The following is a 26,004-nucleotide window of genomic DNA, read 5'->3' as shown; positions in this document are numbered from 1 at the left end:
CTTTGCTTATGTCTCCCATAAGGCAACTTAATAGCTCATTGGAAAAGGAAATTATTGGATGTGTTAGAAGGTCAAACTCCATACTCCACTTCCACAAAATAGAGTGTATGTGTTTATTGTGGGTATGAGAAACTCAGAACTCAAAAGTCAAAAGCTATAGTTTTTGTCTTCTCTGACTTGAATGAAGGAGGGAGAAGAAAAGGTTAATGTTGGAAACTTACAATGTGACAGATGTTAGTCTGTGTGCCTGGCCATAGATTATTTCAATGAAACCTCCAAACATTGATTAACTTTTGTAAAATTTTAGTTCTCATTTTACAAGTGAAGAAACTGAAAAATAATCACACAATTTGTAAGTGGAGCCCCATTTAGAATTAAGGCTTTCTGGCTCCAAATTGAGGATTCTTAATCGAATAGCTTTAATGATTTGATATATTATGAGTAGAAAAAGAAAAAATAAGAGCATTAAATACTTTCTTGACACTCTATACATTTATGTAAAGTTTAACACATTTGTTTAAATTGTAGAGATAGACTCGTAAAATCAAATACATAAGCTTTAGGGAAACCATTGCTATATTTCCCTACAAGGTAAGTCTATGTGCACATTCAGAAGATATTAGTCTTATTCACTGTTACTACATCCAGATGAGCTAAAATGACAGAAATGCTGAGATCAGATATAAAATTCTTAATTTTACATCTTGCCATCAGCCTATTTTTTAAGCTTTATTTTTTAAGAACATCATGGATATTCTGTGCTATTAGTGTCAAGCTTCTATATTACACTATTCTGAATAGGAGCCATATCAATTACTTGATAATTGAATTATATTTTCTCTCTGAAGGCAACTGATCGAGAGGGAGACCCCATAACATATGCCATTGAGAATGGAGATCCTCAGCGAGTTTTTAATCTTTCAGAAAAGTAAGTTAAAAATGATTTCTAAATTGATTTTTTTTTCCTTTTTTAAATGTTAAACACTGTACTGGTAGCAAGAGAAGAGACTTCTAATCAGAAGCTTTCAGCTGTTTGTAGTTTTATTTTACTTTTCTTTTCTCTGAACGTTAATGAGAGCTGGGAGGGATAATTCTGAATCCAGAAATCTTCCCCTGGAGACTATTTATTTATTTTAAACATTTTTACCAGGTAAAATCCACTGAGGTGGAAACATCCCATTTGCAGGCATAACCTGGGATTAATTAGATCTCTTTAAAGTTGTCAGCTACTCATAGTAACAAGGCCATTTCTATAAAGAGTAACTTGGCACTCAATTGTTCATTTGAGGGGAATTTTGTAAGACAAAGTGTAATTTCAACACATTTAAAGTACCACCAAAGGCCATCCTTCAGTTTTGGAGTAATGTGGGTATATTCTAAAAAGGCTAACATAAAAATATTACATGTCCGTGCTGAGCCTCCTTGAGCACAATATCAGTGTCATTCTACTTACTTCTCTGAACATATCAGAGATAATGTTAATCACAACTATCGAGAAAACCTGGAGCAGGCATTAAAGACTGCATTGAGGTGAGCAGAGGGGTCATTTGCTCCCCCTGGGCAATAGCAAAGTAGCTGTTCTACTGTCACATGTGGCTGGTTGCTAAAGAGCTGTGATTGCTGCCTTTCTGATGTTTTCTGTGTGGTCATGAGTGGTTTTACTCCCTGAGAGAAAAGAAATCTAAACTCAGCCCATGATTATAAAATGAAAAATTTGACAAGTGAGTTAGGCATTGCTTCAGTCTCGGGAACAGCTGGTCCATAATGCCAAATCAAGGGAACTGTGTGTGGCTACTTGGTCTAGTAAGGAACTCCTGCGATTTTACATTGAATAAGATGTTGAAACCATGAGTTAGTATGGCTGCAAACAGGATTTCCCAGACTTTTAGATTTCACAGATGAATAAACGTCCATTTAAAAAATGAAAAGTTCCAGGGCGGCCCTGTGGCCGAGTAGTTAAGTTCGCACGCTCCGCTTCAGTGGCCCAGGGTTTACTGGTTCGGAACCTGGGCAGAGACATGGCACTGCTCATCAGCCCATGCTGAGTTGGCATCCCACATAGCACAACTAGAAGGATCTCCAACTAGAATATACAACTATGTACTGAGGGGTTTGGGGGAGAAGAAGAAGAAGGAGGAAAAAAAAGAAGATTGGCAACAGGTATTAGCTGAGGTGTGAATCTTAAAAAAAAAAACGAAAGTTTTAACTGTTTTGAATTTTTCCTCATAGGTATGTAGAAATCATAAATTAGCTACAATTTACAATTATCCTTAAAGATAGAAAACTTTCTTAAAGGGACACTTTAAGAGTCTAAAGGGACTGTGTGGTCCTGGTATGAGAATAAATGTATAGATTACCAAGATCAACTTAAGAGTCCAGAAATGACCCCTAACATATAAGGTCAATTGCTTTCCAACAAAAGGCCTAAGACAATCCAATTGGGAAAGAATAATCTTTTCAACAAATGAAGCTGAGACACCATACAAAAGAATGAAGTTGGATCTTTACCTCATAACATTCATGAAAATTAACTCAAAGAGCATCATAGACCTAAATATGAGATAAAACTATATAATTCTTAGATGGAATACAAAAGTAAATCTTCTTGTTTTGGGTTAGGCAATACTTTCTTAGATATGACACAAAAAGCACAAATGATTAATGAGAAGTTTGATAAGTTGGATTTCATCAAAATTTGAAAAAAATGTGCTTCACAGGACACCATCAAGGAAGTGAAAGGCAGCCAACAGACTGAAAGAAAATATTTTTAAATGATGTATATGATAAGGAACATATATCAAGAATATAAAGAGCTATTACAACTCAAAAGAACCAGAAAAATAATCCAAATAAAAATGGACAAGAATTCCAGTAGATATTTCTCTGCATAAGATATATGAATGGCCAATAAGCACAAGGAGATATGCTCATGATCACTAGTTATTAGGGAAATACAAATTAAAATCATAAAAATGATACCACTTCACACCCACTTAGAAAGGCTATAATGAAAAAGAAAGGAAATAACAGGTATGGGTGAGGAGGAGGAGCTATGAGAATCCTCATATATTTCTGGTGGGAATGCAAAATATGCACTCTGGAAAACAATTTGTCATTTCTTCTAAATGTTAAACATAGAATTACCGTATAACCCAGTAATTCCACTTGTATGTACTCAAAATAAGTGAAAATATACATCTACATAAATAGCTGTGCAAGAGTGTTCCTAACAAGTTGTTTACAATAGCAAAACGTGGAAACAACCCAAATGTCCAGCTACAGATAAACGGATTAACAAAATGTATATCCATACAATGGAATATTATATATCAGTAGAAGAGAAATACTGAAATATGCTACCACATGGATCAACCTTGAAAACATTATTGCTAAGTGAAAGAAGTCCTTCACAAAAGACCACATATGGTCTGATTCCGTTCATATGAAATGCCCAGAATAGGTAAATCTACAGAGACACAAAGTAGACTAATGGTTGCCTGAGGCTGAGAGTGGAGGAGAATGGGGAGTGATTGCTAATGGATACAGTGATGAAAACGTTCTAAAATTGGCTGTGGTGATGATTGAACAATGCTCCAAATATACTAAAATTCATTTAATTGCACTTTAAATGGATGAATTTGATGATATATGAATTATATGTTAATAAAGTTGTTAAATAAAAGACAACAGTGAAGCTTTCACCTGCCCAGGTAAGCAGGAAGCCCAGGTCTTACTCTCTGTGAAGGATTTCCATTCCTGTGTTTATTAGGTTTTCTCTTGATGCTGCAAGATTTTACAACTGCTGGTTGTGAGATATAATAAGCCAGCGGTTTTACCAAAGAAATTCTCCACTTCTGCTTCTACCTAGCAAGTATTTATTACTTCTCTCATCTCTGCTTTTGAAACCAAAGAGACAACTGGCTAGGTCACAGAGTTTCTTAAGGTGTGAAAAATGTCAATGCAGCATCCTCTTTGTCTAAATTAACCGCGATTCTTAATATTTCAGGTCTTAAGTCAATTCGGAAGGCCATCTCCTTAAATGCAAACTGCTTCAACGACAGCTAGAGTAGAGCGGGTGCCTGTGATTCTTGCATGGTCTCTCTTGATGATCATTCTTGAATCAGGGTCCAGCACACTGGGCCCATTCCCTTCTATCCTATGGTCGCTTTATTTCAGCCACCTCATTGGTGTTGTTCTCATTGACGTTTATAGGCTAGCCTAGACAATTAGCAATATTATTTCAACACAGTTGAGATGGGGAAAAACTGAAACATCAATCCCTTCCTTCTTTGAAACTTCTGGGATACTTGTGCAAATTAGCACCACCACTTTTCTGTAAGTTTTCAGGATTCGAATAATTTAGGTACTCTTTCAGAAAATAATAGAAAAGAAATAAAGTTTTCCTTTCTCAGGCTGTTCAATTCATACAAATAGAACTTTTGGTTATGTTTTCCTTCTTAAAACAAAGTTTATTGTTCTAAGTATTATATTACTTTATACTATGATGCAAATCTTACCAATAATCATTTCAATATCATTACTTTACCTTTTTTAAAATAAAAATATGCCAAAAATTTTGTGTAATTCTTTAAAAAAATATTGATAGTAATGAATAATCAATTCAATGCTAATATAAATTTATAAAGTATTGAATTGTTATATACATTTTAATAAATTGGATTGGGCATATGGCCAAGAAACTCTTTAAAAAAAAGGCCTTGTTCCTTAAAAATCCAGCCACTATGAAAATCATTCAATACCATGTATTAAATAGCCAGATCTGTATGGTTCTGTAGTATAATGCATTATTTTAATAATTTTTCTCAGAATCTGTGTGGTTAGTCGCATATGATTCAGCAAATATTTATTCAACAAACATTTATTCAGCAAGTATTCACATATAAGTAAACATTTAAATAAGATGTAAAGAAACTTCTATAAGTTTCATGGCCAAATATTTAAGTTATTTACTGCAGGAGGTTGGGGAATTCTTATGGGTTGGCATCCTTGTAGCAGAGGGTATGTGATATGACGCAAAGGCTAAGTGCTAAACAAGAGAACCTCCAGAGTTATTTCTGCCCCTTGTTAAAATTTTATTTGAAAATTTTTTATCTTCACTGGTATTTTCATTTCTTTCTATGTGACTAAATTTATTTTCAATTTAAAGCTTGAATTTAAAGCTTCATTGTTTTTCACATCAGTTTGAACTTTATAACTTCGAAGATTAAATAACGTATAAGAAAAATGATATGCATTTTCTTTTCTGTCAGCTCTACTTTCAAAATACACACTCAAATCAAACTATCCTTACACCTTCTTTCTACCACCTTAGTTCAGTGTGCCACCATCTTTTCCCTGAACTGCTACCCTTGCCAAATTCATTCTCCTGGTCTGTGTTTATTAATCACTAATTACCATTTAGCATGGAACACCATGTCAAACTTGAAGCAATCGCATGTTCTAAAGTATACCCTAACCCCTCTAAAATTCATTATAAGGTCTGAAACATGATACCCAAAAGCAACATGATAAATCTCAAGTGTCTCAGACACTTTTAAGTATAAATGATGTTAAATCACAACTAGAACACATTGAAAAAGTTTAAAAGAAGCATAGAATACAAAGCATGGATCCTGTGAGAGAATCTCTCTGTCTATAATGATGCTTCTGCAACATTTCCTAATAAACAATGCAATTTGGGGAAATGGGTACTAATAGAAGCAGGTTTAAATGCTAGCAGGTTGGTTTGGAAGTAGCTCCCCTCTACTATTTTCTGTTCACATGGTTTAAACAACCTTTGAACACCATTTTTTGGTTATGCAAACCAACGCATTGTCTAAAAGAGCTTGATTTTGTCAAGCATAGTACATTTCCAAATACAGCCTTCAGGTTTGGTGAGGGAATTCTGCGCAATATAATTAACGTAATTCACATGAAATTCGCATAATATCAAATAACCGTTTTTAAAGTAAACAGTGGTGTTTAGTAGACTCATAATCTTGTACAACTACCAACTCTAGTTCTAAAATATCTTCATCACTTTAAAAGGAAACCCAAACCCACTAAGCACTTGCTCACCTGCCCTTCCCCTCAGCCCCTGGAAACGAACAATCTGTGTTCTGTCTCTATGGATTTATTTATTCTGGATAGTTCATACAAAGGGAGTCATACAATATGTGACATTTTGTGCCTGGCTTTTTTCACTTAGCCTAATGTTTGGAAGTTCACCCATGTTGTAGCAGGTGTCAGTAACTAGTTTATTTTTATAGCTGCAAATTTCCCTTTGCGTATATATACAACAATTTGTTTATCCTCTCAGAAATTGGTGGACATTTGGGCTGTTTTTCTGTGTATGCCTATTGTGAATGTTGCTACTATGAACACAGATGTACATGTATTTAAGTACCCATTTTCAATTCTTTTGAATATATACCCAGAACTGGAATTGCTATGTCATGTTGTAATTCTATGTTTACTTTTTGAGGAACTGCCGAACTGTTTTCCATAGTGCTTGAACCGTTTTACATTCCCACCAGCAAGGGGTCCAATTCCTCTGCTTCTTCACCAACATTTGTTATTTTCCCATTTGTTTTGTTTTGTTTTGTCTAGCTATAGCCGTCCTAGTGGGTGTGAAGTGGTACTGCATTGTAGTTTTGATTTGTATTTCCCTGATCGCTGATGATGTTAAGCATCTTTTCCTGTGCTTCTTGGCCATTCGTATATCTTCTTTGGAGAAATATCTGCAATCATGTGCCGTGTAACAACATTTCAGTCAACGATGGACTGCATGTACGATGGTGGTCCCATTGGTTACTACCATATAGCCGAGGTGTGTAGTAGGCTATACCATCTGGGTTTGTGAAGTACTGTAGGGGAGGAAGAAATTTTTCTCTACACTTCTAGGTTCTTCTGGGTGATCTAAGTATTAAATTGACGTGAGACAGATTAGCAGGAGAGAAAAAACAGTCGAATAACATGTCTACATGGGAGAAACCCAGGAAAACAAGTAACTTTCCAAAATGGCTGAAGCCCTCACCCTAAAAACCATCGTCAGCTACAGACAAAAGAAGATGCTGGGGACGGGGAGAGTCAGGGACTTCAAACAGAAGGAAGGCAATTCACAAGTAGGTGAAAAGAAGCAGAAGTTTGGAACGTAAGTGTTTGGCCACACAGAAATAGAACAATACAGAGGGAAGCCCAACAAACAGGCTTTTCTAGGTTCTTCCCTGTCTACACCTAGTTCATGTGATGCTAAGGTGCTATCCCACTTCCTGAGACAGGGTTTTCATTTTTTTTAATTAATTCATTTGTTTGTTTATTTTTTAGAGTTCACTTTTCATTTTCTTTTCTTTTTTTTTTTAAGATTTTGTTTTTTCTTTTTCTCCCCAAAGCCCCCTGGTACATAGTTGTATATTTTTAGTTGTGGGTTCTTCCAGTTGTGGCATGTGGGATGCCGCCTCAGCATGGCTTGATGAGCAGCGCCATGTCCGTGCCCAGGATCTGAACCGGCGAAACCCTGGGCCGCCACGTGGGAGCGTGCGAACTTAACCACTCTGCCACAGGGCCGGCCCTGAGACAGGGTTTTTAATCTAAATTCTTTTAGACAGTCCAGGGGAGGTAAGAAGAAAAACTTCTGAGTCCTTTTGTTTCTTATAAATAATCAGCCTAAAATAATCCTCATGTTAAGGTGACACGTTTTGAGATGGCAAATTTTTTTCCCCTTCAGTCTGCTCTATGACATTTACACAATGATGAAATTGCCTAATGATGTATTTCTCAGAATGTATCCCCATCAAGTGACCATGACTGTATTCAAGTCCTTTGCCTATTTTTTAATTGAGTTGTCTGTCTTTTTATTGTGGATCCCTTATATATTTTGGAAACCAGACTCTTACCAGATGTATGGTTTGCGACTGTTTTCTCTCATTCTGTAGGTTTGTTTTTTCACTTTATTGATAATGTTCTTTGATGCACAAAAGTTTTTAACTTTGTTGAAGTCTAATATATTTATTTTCAATTTGCTGCTCATGCTTTTGGTGTCATATCTAAAAATCCATGATTAAATCTAAGGTTATGAAGATTTACCCCCCTGTTTTTGTCTAAGAGTTTTATGGTTTCAGTTCTTATATTTAGATTGTCAATCCATTTTGAGTTAATTTTCATGTAGGCTGTGAGATAGTCCAATTCATTCTTTTGCATGTAGATCTCCAATTGCCCCTTCACCATTTGTTGAAGAGACTATTCTTTCCCTATTGGATGTTCCAGGCATTCTTATTGAAAATCAATTGGCCACAGATGTATGTGTTTATTTCTGGACTCTCAATTCTATTCCATTAGTCTGTATTCCCCAGTATAAATGGGCACTTTTGAATGCTCCAATTTCCCAACAAACTCTCTACTTAGCTTTTCTCTTCAGGCCTTTGGTGCCCTATTGTATGCCTCACTTGTAATCTTTTTGCCTCCGGTGGCTGCCACTTGTTCCCTGCCTTACAATGTCTTCCAGGAATACCCACTGCTTTTCTGCCTTGAGTGAGCTCTGAGTTAGGCAAAACAAAGTCAAGCAGCATGTATAATTCCTCCAGACCAGCTGAAATAGACAAACACAATTTTTGTGACTAAAGGTAATTCTGCTCTTTCCCGAAATAGGGACCAGGGTGTCACACTGGGAATGTTGACTGCCATTTGCAAGGCCACTCCAAACCAAGGAGCGGTGGGGCAAGGACAAGTGAAAATGCCACAAAGCTTTACTACCATTTGGGGATTTTTTTTTGTTTTTTGTTTTTAAGATTGGCACCTGAGCTAACATCTGTTGCCAGTCTTTCTTTTTTCTTCTTCTCCCTAGAACCTCCCGAGACATAGTTGTATATTCTAGTTGTGGGTCCTTCTAGTTGTGCCATGTGGGACGCTACCTCAGCGCGTGGCCTGATGAGCAGTTCTATGTCCTCGCCGAGAATCCAAACTGGCGAAACCCTGGGCTACCAAAGCAGGGTGCAGGAACTTAAGCACTTGGCCATGGGGTCAGCTTTGACTACCATTTTTAAGTTGCATTCTTCTTGATGCTGCCTTCTCTTGTTTGCTGTCAACCTTTGACTATTTTCCAGAATTCTATTAAAGTTGGTTCTGATTTTTCCTGATTCATTTTTTGATGTTTCTGTGAAGAGATCATCTCTTCGAGCTGCCTACCTCACCATTTTCTTTGACATCTCCCCTGTGAAATGTATTTTTAATCATGTAACATTTAAGGAGCCCTTGATGATTAAATAGCACTTAGAAATTATTGGGTTTTTTTTTTAAAGATTGGCACCTAAGCTAACAATCGTTGCCAATCTTTTTTTTTCTGCTTTTTCTCCCCAAATCCCCCCAGTGTATAGTTGTATATTTTAGTTGTGGGTCCTTCTATTTGTGGCACGTGGGATGCCACCTCAGTGTGGCCTGACAAGCAGTGCCATGTCTGCCCTCGCCCAGGATCTGAACCAGAGAAACCCTGGGCCGCTGAAGCGGAGCGTGCGAACTCTAACCACTCAGCCACAGGACCGGCCCAGAAATTATCCTTATGTATTTTTAATATAATTAGTTACAAAATTTACTGCATTCCTAAATGCAGCCCAGTATATCCTGGTCTGATAGCTTCCGTCCAGCAGGTAGTAAGAGTCTTCCTTGCTAGTTATTTCTGGAAGGATGCTTGTGGATACCCATAAACTGGTCTTTCGACTATGAATACCAAAAAACACTACCTATTCTTTCTATCTTTCTCCTTCTCCAAATATCCTGTACAGTTGCCTACCACATTGAGACACAAGGCACATGCTATCTTAAGCAAAGAACTATCTTCATCATAATCAACAGACTGGGAAAAATTAGCTGTTAATGTATAATATGGCTCTAAATGGGAATACTATATAAATTTATAGTGATTTTCTAATTTAATGTACAAGAAAGAATAAAAAGTCTTGAACCTTACACTCAGGGGGAAAAATAGAAAACAATAACTCAATTTTCTTCCTTCTTCTTCTTGCACTATGGCTAGGTTTTCAAATTTTCTATTTCTTAAGTTACTTGTGCATGAGTCTCAGAAGCAATAAATGTCTTCCTTTCTCTTTGAATGGCATCTTAGCTTGAGATTATCTGAACCATCTGCACTATGGGAAGTTGATCCAAACCTGATTGTGATGAACTTAACTGGGAATTGGTTTTCAGTTACTTTGACAAAACAGTTTAAGATGTACAAGAAGCAAGGTCAGTTTTTCATAGTCATACCGTATGTCTAGAACTTTTTTAAAATCCATATCGACAAAAGCAACAAAATAAAACAAATAGAGTAACTGTGACTCTCATTTTGATTCATTGGTATTTTATTCTGTACTCAACTACCATATGTGGTGTGAATTTCTTAAATTCCACTATAACAATAAAAGCACTTGTATTAAAAATAAAAGCCTTTTGGGGCTAGCCCGGTGCCATAGTGGTTAAGTTCATGCGCTCCACTTCATTAGCACAGGGTTCACAGGTTCAGATCCCAGGCACGGATCCCACCAATTATCAAACCATGCTGTGGCAGCATCCTCCATAAAGTAGAGGAAGATTGGCACAGATGTTAGCTCAGCAACAATCTTCCTCAAGCAAAAAGAGGAAGATTGGCCACAGACATTAGTTCAGGGTCAATCTTCCTAAAAAAATTTTTAAAAAAGCCTTTTATCAATCAGAAACAAATTATGTTTTTAAAATTGATAAATATTTTAATGTTTTATTATATTAATATAACCTCTCCTCTATAGTAAATGCATGTTAGGCCTCAATTAAAATGTCACGTACAATGTCTGATGGTAATATCTAAGATATAAATGTAGACTTTGTTTTAGAGAGCATTATAAGTGAGCGAACTGTTATAAAACTAATTATATTGGCGAATAAAGCTTTGAATACCTAGAAGCATTTATTCTGAACAGTGAAAAGGTAAGGAGTAGTATTAAAAATATTCTAAGTATGAGAATTTGTCCAAAGGCTCTTTATCTCCCATTATGCATAATAAATTAAGAAACACCTAAATTTCCAAAGAATAGTAAAATGGCAAAATTGTTAGTGTATTGACAAAAGAATTTTGTTTTTATAAATTATAATATGAGAGAGTGAATGCTCACAAAATTGTATTTTCTTAAATAGAATGCAAAACGTGCAGCTTGGTTCCTCTCTTGGAAACAATTATAATGTATTTAAATATGATTATAATAGAAAATTTAAAAAATTACAAAAATAACCATAAGACCTATAAATATGTTAATATTCCACTGTATATTTCCTAATTTTCTTCAATAAACCTCAATTATTTTGAAATTAAGTTGAAAAAATAAATTATAATTGCTAGTGTTTGTCAAAGTTGGAATTTAGATGTTTACATTTTCATGATGAAGATATATGCGATAATGAAAGGTAATGGTGATGTAGATTAGTTATAAGAAACCATTCCTTAACTCAAAGGATTATGAGACTTTGAGAATAAAGAATAATGGAGTCTTTTACCTTTGAAATAGTCACAAACAAGATAAATATATTTCTTCCTGAAATGAATTAAGCATAGTTTTTGTTTTTTTCCTGGAGCCTTGAGAATCAACTAAGTTGTCTCATTCAGTTTGGCAATTTTTCATTATTACTAAGACGCTCAACAGCCTTTTTTTTTTTTTTCTTTTTCTTTTTAAAGAGTTCTTATTTTTTTTTTTTTAAAGATTGGCACCTGGGCTATCAACTGTTGCCAATTATTATTTTTTTTCTTTCTGCTTTATCTCCCCAAACCCCCCCTGTACACAGTTGTATATCTTAGTTGCATGTCCTTCTAGTTGTGGGATGTGGGACACCACCTCAAAGTGGCCTGACGAGCGGCGCCATGTCCGTGCCCAGGATCCTGACCCCTGGGCCGCTCAGCGGAGCGCGGGAACTTAACCACTCGGCCATGGAGCCGGCCCCGTGGAAGCTCAATAGCCTTAATAGCCTTTTTCAATCCCTAACATGAATCCTGGAACTGTACATCTTAAATAAGACTCAAGCTACGTTTGCTGAAGGGGAAAATGCTAACTAAAGGAGTTCACAATAGTAGACAGATTCCCTGTGACATAGTATCTTTTTGTGTCTTAATTGTTTTTTGTTTTCTCTGTCACTAGTACTGGGATTCTGACCTTGGGGAAAGCACTGGACAGGGAAAGCACCGATCGCTACATTCTGATCGTCACGGCTTCAGACGGCAGGCCAGATGGGGTGAGTACCCTCCCTGGGAATGGGTTTTTAAAAATAATCTTGAAGAAACTGAGCAAGACTTGTAGTCTTACACTCTAAAGCAATTTATTGCAATCATGAAATCTTGAATTAATATGTTTTTCACCTGGAGCAACTTCTTAAATTACTCAGAGCAGTGCTCATTTCTCCAATACGATCTTTCAATAGATGAACCTATACTCTAAATCTGTTATGGTGTTGCAACTATGACTTGACAGAATAGATAGTTGTGATTGGCATTCTTGCTTAATTTATGGGGAAAGTGAAATCTAACTTAATCTAAGGAGATTTCCATTGTGTCCACGATCAGCACAGCACTCAAATGCGTTCTGGCAGTTTTACTATGTTGGAACCTATTTCCTTTAATGCCACTTTTGTGGGAGTGCAGAAGGAATTTGTGAATACAGACCGTGAAGTACTCAGGAAACTAAGTTGATTGAGTTCACAGGTTATTTGTAAGCAGCACTCAGAATGCTGACTAATTCTTGATGATCGAAGTGGTTCAAATGGGCCCATAATTCTAGACAAGATAAATTTTATTTCCTCTGCACCTAGAAATCAGTTTTAAGAATAAATAAATTGTTTAGTCGTTCTGGTGTGTTTTAAAATCATTTGATTGTGTTCTTCAAAACACCTAGCCCACAACCACCGCCATTCTGATTTTTAAGCATTGTAACATTTCAATTGGTAACATGCCATTAGACTGTTTTTTTCACCATCTCTATATTACAGGGTAGTTTTTTCTTTAGTCAAGTCCTTATGGGCTATCTCAGTACTGTTCTCTGGAAATAATTTCAAATTCAGCATGGGTGTATAAGCAAGGCTCACCCAATTCAAATAGCAACATATCTCCAGTTTACTTGACCTGACTTCTTTGATTTGTATGACAGATTGGTTGGGGGCATATAATGCTTTTCTCACACTTACCTGAGGAGAACTGCTGAGATAATTTTACCATGATTAAAAACATATAAAATTGGGGGCTGGCCCCGTGGCCGAGTGGTTAAGTTCGCGCGCTCCGCTGCAGGCGGCCCAGTGTTTCGTTGGTTCGAATCCTGGGCGCAGACATGGCACTGCTCATCGGGCCACGCTGGGGCAGCATCCCACATGCCACAGCTGGAGGGACCCACAGCAAAGAGTATACAACTGTGTACTGGGGGGCTTTGGGGAGAAAAAGGAAAAAAATAAAATCTTAAAAAAAAAAAACATATAAAATTGGCAGCTGGACAGTTTTATCATCTTAATTAAAAATTAGAACAATAGATAGGAATAATTAATTAAACTGGAGAATTATAATCTGTCTATAATAAGCTATTTGCTATTTTTCAAACGTTAAATAAGCAGCTATGTATAAAAATAAAATATACACAAGAGTTTTAGTAAATAGTAGCTGCAAAAAAGGCATTTAGATATTAGACAAGTGAAGAAAAGTAAAATCTAAGATTATTTTTTATATTTTCAATGCCCTTGATTAATATAGTGTGCCTATGTTAGATATATGTAAAGAAATCAGTGAAAGTCTCAAGAAGAAAATAATTGAAGAATTTGACTTATGATGAAAGTTTAGTGGGTAACTTGAAGAAATAACTAAGTGGGAAAATTCTAAGGAGAAACAGGAATTATTCGACATAGAGTAAGGAACATAATTAGAATGAAGTCAAATTAATAAGGAACATTCAGGTCAACCACTAGGAGAAAACAAAAAAGAAAACATAATATATAGCATTGAGATATGTCGCACTATAAATCAGAAATTAATGGCAGTAATATTAGCTAGGATATTTTAAGTCTGACCTTAAAAATAAAGTTTCTAGGGCCGGGCAGGTGGTACAGTGGTTAAGTTCGCACGTTCGGATTCGGTGGCCCAGGGTTCGCCGGTTCGGATCCCAGGTGTGGACATGGCACTGTTTGTCAGGCCATACTGTGGCAGGCATCCCACATATAAAGCAGAGGAAGATGGGCATGGATGTTAGCTCAGGGCCAGTCTCCCTCAGCGAAAAGAGGAGAATTGGTGGCAGATGTTAGCTCAGGGCTGATCTTCCTCAAAAAAATAAAATAAATAAAATAAAATAAAATTTCTTAGACAAGAGAACAGATGGAAAAGTAATAGCATATTAAGTTATCTGACATAGTCTCAATCTACTAATTATGATTTTGCCCACATCAAAAAATGAAAAATTCTGGGTTAAAATTAGTGGTTTAGTTAGTCTAGAGCATTTTTTTCAGTTATTTACTTGTGTATTTCAATTCCCCTTGTCCAGTTCACTTAACATTCTAGTTTCCCTATTTTTTCATGTTTATGTTCAATAAGGTCTCATTCAGCTTTAAAATTCTGATCCCTTTAAGTAAATTTGTTTTATTTTTTGAAAGTTCGTATTGAGAATATCAGTGGAGAAAGAAACATTTAGATTTCAAACAAAAGTTTCTTTGGTTAATTTTATTATTTATATAATTTTAGGGATGAACTTGTATGTGGACACATAGAGTGGGTTCCTGAAGAAAGTAACTATAAAATAATAATATTCTCACATTTTGATAGCAGTTTTCTTATCTAAACATTTAAATTATGTTCTTTTTATAGTTATAGTAAAATTAACCTTTAACTTCACTAATTATGACTTTCAAGAAAGATATTTAATGAGCACAGACCCCAGGTGAATAAGTTTTCTTACATCAAAATGATTACCAGCAATTTGTATAAAACAAATTGTGAAGATAAAATTTGAAAATCTCATCATGAAAAACCACCTCCCCAGGAATGGGGTTGGGGTAGAAGAGAGCTAATATTCTATTGGTCATTGCTAATTTTTTGTAGACAATATTGAAGAAATCTTACTTGATGTTCTTACATATTTTCCCTTTTCCACATTCACTTTGTCAGTAATAGTTGTAAAAATCTACACATGTAAGTTAAATATCTCATATAATGCATAATTATAAGTATTTAATTTTCTTCATCTATCATGAATAAAGATAAAATCACATTTTCTAGATTTTAATAATTATTTACATTTATTTGAATTACTTGCAAATTTATGAAGATGTAAATTCCTTAAGAAAGTCCCTACCATTCTTTATTCTAATATTTCACATTTTAGCTGAAATGGACATTAAAAATTTTATGTATCATAAGTTAGTTTTTTAAGCAGTTACATTTTACTTATTTATAGTAATAGAATATAAGATAGCTTTCAAGTGCATTTTTTTCCTTTTGAAGGAATGTACACTTGACTTCCTCTGTTTAGAAGTTTTCTTGTAACTTTATTTACCTCTAAGCTAAACTATGTCCAACAGATCTGAGCTAAAAAGGCATTTTATTGGAAAATCTGGGCAAAGTTTATTATGTTTATGGATATAATACGATTAACAATGTTAAGGAGGAAAAAGTTTTCCCCAACCCTCTTAGGGTCCCTGGCTGGGTCTGAAAATTAAACTGACAAACACAGATTAGCAGGAGAAAGCATACAAATATACTTAAAGTAAATTACATAATGTGGTAGCCTCCATAAGGAAATGAAGACCCACAAAGATGGGGAAACCTACTTGCTTTTATATTAGTTTGAGCAAAGAGAGGCAATTATGGAAAAGTGACTAAGGCTAAAGGATGAAACAAATTAAAAAAGATCTGATTTATAGAATTATCTCAGTCTTAACTTCTTGTCCTTAATGGTAAGAATGTTACTTTCCTTCTGATACAGGAAAGACATCTTTCACATAGGGATTTCTTCTCTTGATTTTAAGAAAAAGAAGAAAGGCTAGGAGTGTTTTTCCTGTATTTGATTTTTTTCAAGACAGTTTAACTCTCAAAATGTAGCAAAGCAGCATATTTTGGGGTGACATGCACTGAAATCCAATAATCAATGGCAGCATTAGCCTTTAAGAATATGGCTATGCTTTGTTTTGCCCAAACAACAGGAGCTTAAACAAAGCAGGGTTTATTTGTATAAAATAAAAAGAAGTGTAGATGTGGACAGGAAAGGGAGTGTGCAGGGGCTCAAAGAGGCCATCAGGGTGCCTGCTCTCTGTTTTCTGATCTACCATTTACAGCGTATTTATTTTCATCTTCATTCTCGTTACCTAATGGTCCCAATATGGTTACTGAAACTCTAGGCATCTGCTCTCCATTCCAGAAGAGCAAAGTGTGAAGATCAATGCCAGAAAAGTCTGCCCTCTTTTCTACGGGGAACCAAAGCTTTTCAGAAACCACACCTAGCAGATTTCCTCTTACGTGTTATTATCCATGAGTAGCCACAGCAAGGTGAAAGATAACTAGTCAGTAGGGCTTGTGGATTGTGGTTATATTGATCTACCAATAGCACAGCAAGATATAAATATGCAAATCACAGTGAAAGATATAAATATGCAAATAATAATCAAGATTTTTGTTTATTTTTTAAAACAAATTTATCAGTTGTCATTTCCCAAATGGCAAGCATTCCTATTCAAAGTATGAAGTTGTTCTGTAGTAAGGATATTTCTGACCAAATTCTATGTGTTAAGCAATATTGTTTTACTTCTTAAAAGATGTGGTAGATAACTTGATTCTATCACAGTGTTTGCTATATATTCTTGCTAGATGTTCTTGAATTACAATCTTGAATTACTCAGTTATGGCTTTTTCAGTGAACGCTTGTATAATGCTTTACAATTTCAGATTGGCAGTAAGCTTAGCATCTTTGCTTTGTCCTTGAACCAGCATTATTCCCTAAATTTCTTTTAGATATGACAATATAAATAGACAATTAGAATCTATAAGTTGAACATTTAACTATTTTGTCAAAACTTAGGAAACATTGGCAGAAGGGAAAATGTATATATATGCAAGAATTGTATGTGAAATTCAAATAATTTTGAACTTCAATATAGTTGGTTTAATAAAATTTTAGAATACAATACAGATAGTTATAGAATAGTAAAATTGTATTTATTTGTCTATTTATTTATTTCTCAGTATTTTGAGGGGAAAAATGTGACAGATTTATTTGTGTATGTAATTTTATAAAAAGAAATGGCCATATATTTTTAAAAGAGAATGAGCTACTTGTTCATTCTCTTTGAGAAACAAATTTATATTTCTTGTTTGTTGGGAATAAGATGCTGATATTTTAGTGTTTTCTGAATTAATCTTCTGTAATTTTTTTTTTTAATTGTGAGATGATCTATAGTGCTCTACTGCTTTCTATTATGTTTACATTATATAACATATTTTATTTATATTATATGTCGTACTAATATATTATACTGTATAATCTCCACACACTACACTCAGATGGGCACAGAATAAAAAAACTTCGTTATTTTTTATGCCTAATCTAATCATCTTCATGAGTCCCAGTCTTGTAGGCCTAATTATCTACATGAGTCCCACTCGACAGTAATGTGTGTCTGGGCTAGGGGTGGGGAGAGGCTGGTTTGGTCATTTTTCTTAAAACAGTATCTCAACCTCTTCTGTTTTAAACAATCTTTTCAGGGTAAATACTCATTCACTAATTAAACTGCCAATAGTGCTCTTCCTTTCTTCCCTTATTCTCAAATTGTGTAGATGTAGGATGTGTTTCCTAGTCCTTGGTGCTGGGGGGAGGGCAAGCAGCCCATCGATCTCCATGCCTGCTGGTCTCTGTTTTGTGTAGTGTGTCTGGTTTGGTCTCTAGACTGCTGGCTTCTGAATTCTGTCTGGTTCTTTACTGACCTTTTGAATATTTAGTGGTGTGCATTATTGCTGAGTGCTGATGTTGAATTCACTTTGACCATCAAGGTCCTTTACCTTCACCCAAGACCTTCTCACATAGCAATCTTTCAGTACCTCAGAGTCTTCGGGAAATTTAGGATCCCTGAGCTACCACAGAAAAACCAGGGTTCTCTCTTTGGCCAACTCTCTCTGCCATTGCTGCATATTTGCTGTCGTATCCTATTGATGTGATCTTCCATGGAACCTCTGGAGATTTACATGCTCCACAAAGCTCTGCCCCTGTTTTACCCAAAGTTCTCTTACTTTCTCGATAGCTATCACCACTTTCCTCAAACTGGTTTTACAATGACCCCTCTCTTAAGATGTGACCCAAAATAATGGGGGGGGTGCGAAGAGGAGAACCTTTGCATGTCTCCTCATTGTCTTCCTGTCTCCTTCCAATAATCCAGAATAGGAAGAACATCCCTTTCTCTGCCTTTCTGGAAGACACTCTACATTTTATACTGCTTTTTTTCTCAGAAGAGAAGAAAGCATCCCACGTCAGCCTTACTGGTAGGAGGGGCATCCTCTCTATGTCATGAAAAAGAACTCTATGATCTGAATCAGGCTGAATTGGCTCTTGCAGCTACAGGATGATTTGTAGCTACGAACAAAAATGTTTTAGATTAATATTGCTTAAAGAGTATGCCCATTACAGAGTACATGCATTTTCCTTGTCCTTTCGGCCTAAAAGAAAAATGACCAAGTCCTAAACAACACATCCTCATTGTCCCAGACTCCCCATTTTTATTGAAGGAATTTTAGAGGTATTAATAAACATTAGTTTGAATGTTACCTGTTTACAGAAATTTTTTAAAAGAATCTGTATATATATCTCTGGATACATTTTCACATTAACACCAAAAAAAGGCAACTGTCATTCCATTTTCTGTTCCTCAGCTGTGTAGTATATAGCACACATTTTTCTGTTTGACAGTTTATGAGTATGCAATTTTGTGTAGACTCATAGCAATAGAAAATCATCATCATGATTTTATCTTCAGCAACTGGAGAATGAATACAATTTTAACATCCTAAATATCTTCTAGTTAAACCAAGTTTCCAATAATTTAAGAAATTAGCTTGATAGATTCAACAGAGTCCATAATATAAAACAAAAAAGGATTATAAAATACTTTTAATTACAGTATATTCTCATGAATTAAAAAACCCTTTGTGTAGGGGCTGGCCCCGTGGCCGAGTGGTTAAGTTTGCACACTCCGCAGCAGGCTGCCCAGTGTTTCGTTGGTTCGAATCCTGGGCGCTGACATGGCACTGCTCATCAGACCACGCTGAGGCAGCGTCCCACATGCCACAACTAGAAGAACCCACAACGAAGAATACACAACTATGTACCTGGGGGCTTTGGGGAGAAAAAGGAAAAAATTAAAAAAAAAAATCTTAAAAAAAAAAAAACGCTTTGTGTAGATGGAGGTGCATCATTTTTTGACTGTCTTTACATCTCACATTTTTTATACTACACCAAACCAAAGATGCTATATTAGTGTATTTCAGAGCCATATCAGTTTCTGAAAATACATGTGAATTAAAATTGCTTGCTACAACAGAAATATCTACCTGCATTGTTGAGACTGGAATATATGTTGTGCATTCATCTACGATATAAAACAAAATAAAATATGTGACATATTATAATTAAAATAGGTAATGCCCACAAAAGTGATAATTTATCCTACTACTAAAACACAAATATTTCCAGCTAGTGGAATTGTAAGTTGATATAACTTTTGAGAAAATAAGCTATAAGGCAAATTCCCTTAATAGGAAACAGATAGCTTTTCATTTATTAGGTTTATTAGTTGGGTATCTTATCTTTTTTATTTAATTGGCATAATAATTGATTTTTAAAATTAATTGTGAAAATATGTTAGTTGATGTATTGTTCTTTTCATCTACTTTACTTAAAATGATCTGAGTTGATTTCCTAATATTTAAACTTAGCTGAATGAAAATCTATCCTTAATAAGAGACATCAACATTCTGTAGGGCACAGATGCAGGGTATTAAAGCATATTGTTGCCACCTTTCTGAACCCAGCCAAAAATATTTACATGATTATGTTTTACAACTAACTAACTTATAACTATTTCAATAGATTTAAAAGAATAAAGTCAACAGGTCTAATGTGTAGCTCAGAAATCTGCATTTTTAATGATTAACCAAGTGATTCTGACACAAGTGGTCTTCAGACCATTTTTCAAGAAATATATAAGCTGGAAATTATTACTTATTATTAATAAAATATTATTTTTATTTGTTTGTTACTTTACATTTCTGCTAGAGACATGGAAACTATTCACTCTATATAAAATTCACTAAAATATGGAGATAGACATCTACATGTTCTGTGAATTTCAGCCCCTATTAGCACAAAAATGGTGAACATGTTATTTAACTCCTTAGTTTACTTAGTGATCCATTCTTTTCTGCATTAATCAGTTACGGTCCACAGTCTTTGACTGAGAACCCAGAATAGTCTGAAAACAACCCTTTCCATAGTGTCAGAAATGGGAATTTTCAAGAATAGGATAAAAAGCAGTACAATGGATTGACAGGAAAATACAGATAGGCTGACAAAAAGAGGATCAGGCAATTTGAAGGAAAGTTAGCAAACTTTACCGTGACTACTCTTTACTCTTAGATTTTGGCTCCAGGCTGTCAATTTTAATGTCTTGTTCACCCTCAGGCAAACAGGGAACTGTTGCTACTGTAAAAACACATCTTTTTAGTGGTTTTAACTCTAACACAACTGATAAAGAAATAACATTTGTTAAACTGCATTTTGTTAAAAGAAGCAATATGACCTTCTTGGAGAAAAGTTGGAAAACATATAAAAGTTAAAAGGAGAAAATAAAATTATCTGTGTTTCATCTAATCAGATAGCCTTTGAATTTATGCATATCCGCATATATCTACACACAAGTATATGTTTGTGTGCATGCATCTTTTAAAATAAATTATTTTGTGGACATGCGTACACAGAAGAGTGCACAAACCATAATTTGCAACTTAATAAATTTTCGCAGTGAACACTCCTGTGTAATCACTGCTCAGAACAAGAAACAGAAATTAATTAGCACCCTGGAAGCACAGCTGTATGATCATGCCAGTCCCTACTCCACTTTCTTCACAAATGTGACAACCATCATGATTTTTTCCCAGTGGAGAGATTGTGCCAATCTTTGAAATTTACATACTTAGAATCATATGGTATGTACTATTTTGTAAACTAATTTCTGACTTCTTACACTCAACCTTATGTTCATGAAATTCATCCATATCATTACTTTACACAATACAGTAGTTTGTTCCCTCTTGGTACTATATATTATTCTATTGTCTGCATAAAAAACAATCTGTGTAACCAAATACTACTGGTGGACATTTAGGTTGTTTCCAAGTTTTCACTCTACAATACTGTTCTGGTTGCCTTACACATGTCTTTAAATAAAATTTTTATTTGACTTTTAAATATAGAAATATGCACACATCATAATGAATAAGCTATATGAATTTTTGCAGCATAAGCCCACTGATAGCCAGTACACAAATAAAGAAATAAGCCAGTATCGATACCCAAGAATTCCCTACTATGCATGGTAGTTTTTTAATGACTGCTGGTCATTGTATATGAAAAAAATTACAAAGGCTTGGGATAAAGTTATATTGCCCAAAAGAGGATTTACTTTTGCTTCAGTTAAAATAGGGGCAGATCACCTTAATCCAATCAGAGTATGAATGTTGGGTTTTAATCTGAGTAAGGGCTGGTCTAGACTTCAAGCACCATTACTCATAGAGTATAGGACTTCAGTGATCCCAACAGAAAGGATGGGGCGTTCCTCAGGGCCTCTCCTCCTGGGTAGCCAGGAAATCCAGTTTTTGACCCCTTGACCCCATGACTGCTGCAAAATAACTTCAGATTCACCCTCTTAGTCACTTCTTTATGCTCAGCTTTTTAGCCTCTCACCCCACATCCCTTACAGATTAAGACAAATTGTGTCTGTATTTTTTAAAACAAAAGTTGAGTAATTGTCTCACGACAATTTGATGCTTTTTCCTCCTTTTTATTTGTGTGTTATTAAATATTTAATATCATAGCATAATGGATTTTTCATTTTTCATCCTAGGGTTCTTTTTTTTCTCTAATTTTGGTCACAACCTTCTGTGATCTGCCCCACACTGTGACAGAGCTAGGTGGAGAGACTGTGCTGTACTCAGACTTTGATTAGAGATAGCAGTTTCCAGCTTGAGTCACGTATGAAGACCTTCCTTAATTGTGCAAAAGTCATTGACCTACATAATATTCTCTGGTTGCCCCAGACCAGGGATTGTCTTTTTAACCAGGTAGCATGTTCTACCGGTAGCTTTACCTGCCTCCCATTTCCTTATGCTGTGTAATCATAAGGTCAGCATTTAATTAGTGGTGTATGGTCCTCAAACTCTTGGTTTAGATGTGAAGCTAGAAAATTACTAATGTAGTATTTTCTGACAGCATTTGCCTACCTGAAAATATCCATCTGACATACCATGCTATTTTATAATGTACTAGTTTTATTTTTAAACAGTGAAAAATGTAAACAGTAAAAACTACAGAAATGTTGCATTTCAGAGAAAAAGGGGTTCATGTGTGTATAAACAAAAGCTTGCCACCCATAAAATGTGAACAAGTTAAAGATAAAATCACTTTCTAAAGTAAGCCTCCAGGACTTACTTGACATTTTCAAGATGATGTTTGCCCTTTAATATCATCATTTGCTTTTTCTGTCTGTTTTATGAAGTGTTTGAAAATTGTAAGCTTCCTTTTTTTTTTTTTTCTGTTTTGGAAAGTTAAGGAATAGGAATAGGAATGAGACGCAGATAGACAAATGCCAGATGACCGATTAAATGACATCAAAATAAAATAACTCCTCTCACATTTAATCTTTTATTTTTTCTTTAAGACCTCAACCGCCACAGTAAACGTGGTGGTGACAGATGTCAATGACAACGCTCCGGTGTTTGATCCCTATCTGCCTAGAAATCTATCTGTGGTGGAAGAAGAAGCGAATGCCTTTGTGGGTCAAGTAAGGGTAAGTGGAAAATATATATCTGAAATGTGTTTTGTAAAAGTGAATACATTTTTTATATTTTAATTTTGAAAAGATATTCAGCTAACGCAATGTGTTAAATGATAGAGCATCAGAGTTATTTGAAAGCAATTGGTGAGATCACTTGGGTGTAAGACAAGATGGTAATAAAGTGCATTCATTCTCAGTAACTGTGCTGGATACTCTTCAAGATTTTTTTAGTAAATCTAATAGGGTCCATTTGGATTTAACTTATTAAGCTTGTGGATTTCCATTTTATGACCATCATATAATTTAAACATTGATTCACTTGAGAGTATTCTTTTCTTGTTAATATATATATATATATTTTTTTGGAACTATAATAAAGTATTTGTAGAGAAATCTGTAATTAGCTATGTCATGAAATATGAATTTGGAAATGCATACCTCAAAATACATATGTTTAGATGTAAATTCATTTGGTTGTATGAATATACCTTTAGCATCAACTACGTACCTTATATTTCACACAGATCCCTTGTCCAGCATACTCAACACTCATTCCGGGAATGTTCTCCTGATTACTAACTGGACATATTAGCCAATTTCTGTCCTTCTTTTGGTGAATAGTTCCATTTTTCTTAAAACAGAGGCAGTGCTTCTTCAGTTGGGCCATGCTTGGTCTTGAACATAGTTAATGGTCTAGATGCCGCAAGATGAGGGCAAGTTTTGAGGAAGTACACATATTTTGAAGTATCTACCTCAGATGAGGCATCTATGTGATCTCTCGGCAAGAAAAGAATCCTCCACTAGGAGGAGTGAGTCACCGAGGTGTCCCAAGTCCAGGTTTCAGGATCCTACCCTTTCCCCGTTAAGGCTTTGAGTTTTGAATAGGAGATTTACTGGTGCTTTGAAGTAAGTCTTCTCTACAATTCAGCTACTCTTACAATCAGACAAAAGGCCTGGTTTTCAGTCCAATTTTCTCTCAGGCTGGCAAAGAGGAGGGTTTCTTTCAATGCTGTCATAGAGGCTTTCTGACATTCACACCACGCCCTGAGATTTTGATTGGCTGGTTTGAACTCACCAGTTTTCTCTCAGAGCCTTGCCAATACTTACAACAGCCACCAACTCCATAGTCTTTATTATTATCGTTGTCGCTACCTCTCTCAAACACTGGAGAGATTGCATAAGGCATACATGCCCTCATGCCTTTATGCCCTCCCAATTCACCACAGGGAGTGTCTTGGTAATTGTGCTGATACAACATGCCAGGTGGCCTTGATGCTATGTGGCCAGAAAGCCATTCGACTCCAGAACCCCACATAATATCTCTGGTGTCAAAAGTTCTACTGTGGATTCAATAAGAAAAATATCTATAGACAAAAGATTCAGGCATAAATAGTTTTTTGAGAAGTTCAAGTAATACTAACAGGGAGGGAAGGAAGAGGTGCAGAGAAGAGAAGGCAGCCATTGAAGGGATTGCTACTAAACCAGCTATCGCTAGGAGAACTGGAGCTTAACCCAAGGGCAAATTCTAGGAAATGGTACAAAACACACGCCCCAGAATTATTGATCCTGAGAAGCGATGGAACTGGCAAATTCATATGCAAAATCCTGAGAGTTCTTGGTCATCGATGCTATGGATGGGGGTACATTTTTGGCTCTTCCTGCCTCCAGCACAAGCGAGCAGCCAGCTCTCTGGAATTTTTATATAAGGGCATTCAGTCAGACTGCAGATACCAGCAGGAAGTTGGCTAGAGAAGATACATGCTCTGAGGGATGTGTCTGGGACACTGATGGTTTCAATTACACTAAGCAAAAGCAAACAAGATGATAAAGTCTATAAAATGGGCATGTGCAGAGAACACAGAAAAGGGGTTGATGCTGAAGTTGACTCATGAAGGATGAATACCAGTGAGAAGGAAATTGGGAGGGGTTGGTAGCTGTCTAGAGAAAAGTAATTGCATGAATAAAAGCATAGACAAATGAGAGCACATGACGTGTCATAATTAGAGTAAATAAGACGTGCCACATCTTAAACATTTCTCTATGCCATGTTGTAGAAGGTGCTGGGGGGACCCTGGAGGGTCGGAGGTGTGGCAACATAAATTTTTATTTTATAAAGATTAGTCCTGAGTAGATCGTAATAAGAGATTCTAAATCCAAAAAGCTGAATTACAAGGCAATTATAATAACCCAGACATATGAGGCTTGAACTAATATAATAGTCTAATCACAATGATAATTAAATTACATTACAGTTGTCATTCTAGGATGCCACACTGATGAAAACTGAAAAATCTGTTTAATCATATCTATCAACTATTCAGATAAAATAAGCAAGTATTGAAATCAATTAGGAAAATTATTCTTCTGAATTTACTTATCATTGGAGAGATAAAGCCCATATGGAATATACAGCTAATAAGACATAATTAACCATTAATATGATGATTAATTTTCAGTTGATTTTATTTTTCCTTTCTCTTAACTTGCTTTTGGCACTTTTCCTAGTGATTCTTTGTCTTGGAAAAAATTTCAGCGTTAAGTTTTTTTTCTGTCTCTGGTTCTTAAAATTGATAAAAAATGGTCTCCATAATTTATTTCAGCATTAAGAACTGAAATATAGACCTTAGCACTCATAATTTGTCAGTAATTTTCCTGGGCTTTAGGCAGTAACATATTTTCATAAAAACGAAAATGAGTTTGAAAGTACAAAGGAAGATGAAAACATCCAAAGCAGGTGCATCCAACTGACTCTACAGTTCCTGAGAAGTTATAATGTCTGTAGAACGGAATTTTGATGCATCATAATGGTCTCCTGTTGCTACCTAATGATAATTATGTAATACATTAATTTCACTAAATGACTCATGCTCCGCTTATAAAATTTAATTTTAATTATCACCAAAAACTATTAAGACACACTTAAAACCAAGATAT

General features: G+C 35.4%; 1 protein-coding gene across 3 annotated transcripts in view; it reads left to right on the top strand.

Annotated features, from left to right (window-relative positions):
• The window catches only part of PCDH15 (protocadherin related 15), a 954,225-nt gene that overhangs the window by 711,841 nt on the left and 216,380 nt on the right, over positions 1-26,004 (top strand). For all 3 annotated transcript variants that reach the window (XM_070611305.1, XM_070611290.1, XM_070611296.1), the window contains 3 exons: positions 849-928; positions 12,153-12,246; positions 22,954-23,082. In XM_070611305.1, the coding sequence (XP_070467406.1) occupies positions 849-928; positions 12,153-12,246; positions 22,954-23,082 (303 nt within the window). The remainder of the gene's footprint in view (positions 1-848; positions 929-12,152; positions 12,247-22,953; positions 23,083-26,004) is intronic.

The sequence above is a fragment of the Equus przewalskii genome, chromosome 1 (genome assembly GCF_037783145.1).
Source record: "Equus przewalskii isolate Varuska chromosome 1, EquPr2, whole genome shotgun sequence".
Classification (NCBI taxonomy): Eukaryota; Metazoa; Chordata; class Mammalia; order Perissodactyla; family Equidae; genus Equus; species Equus przewalskii.
This window is presented reverse-complemented; position numbering and strand designations above follow the sequence as displayed.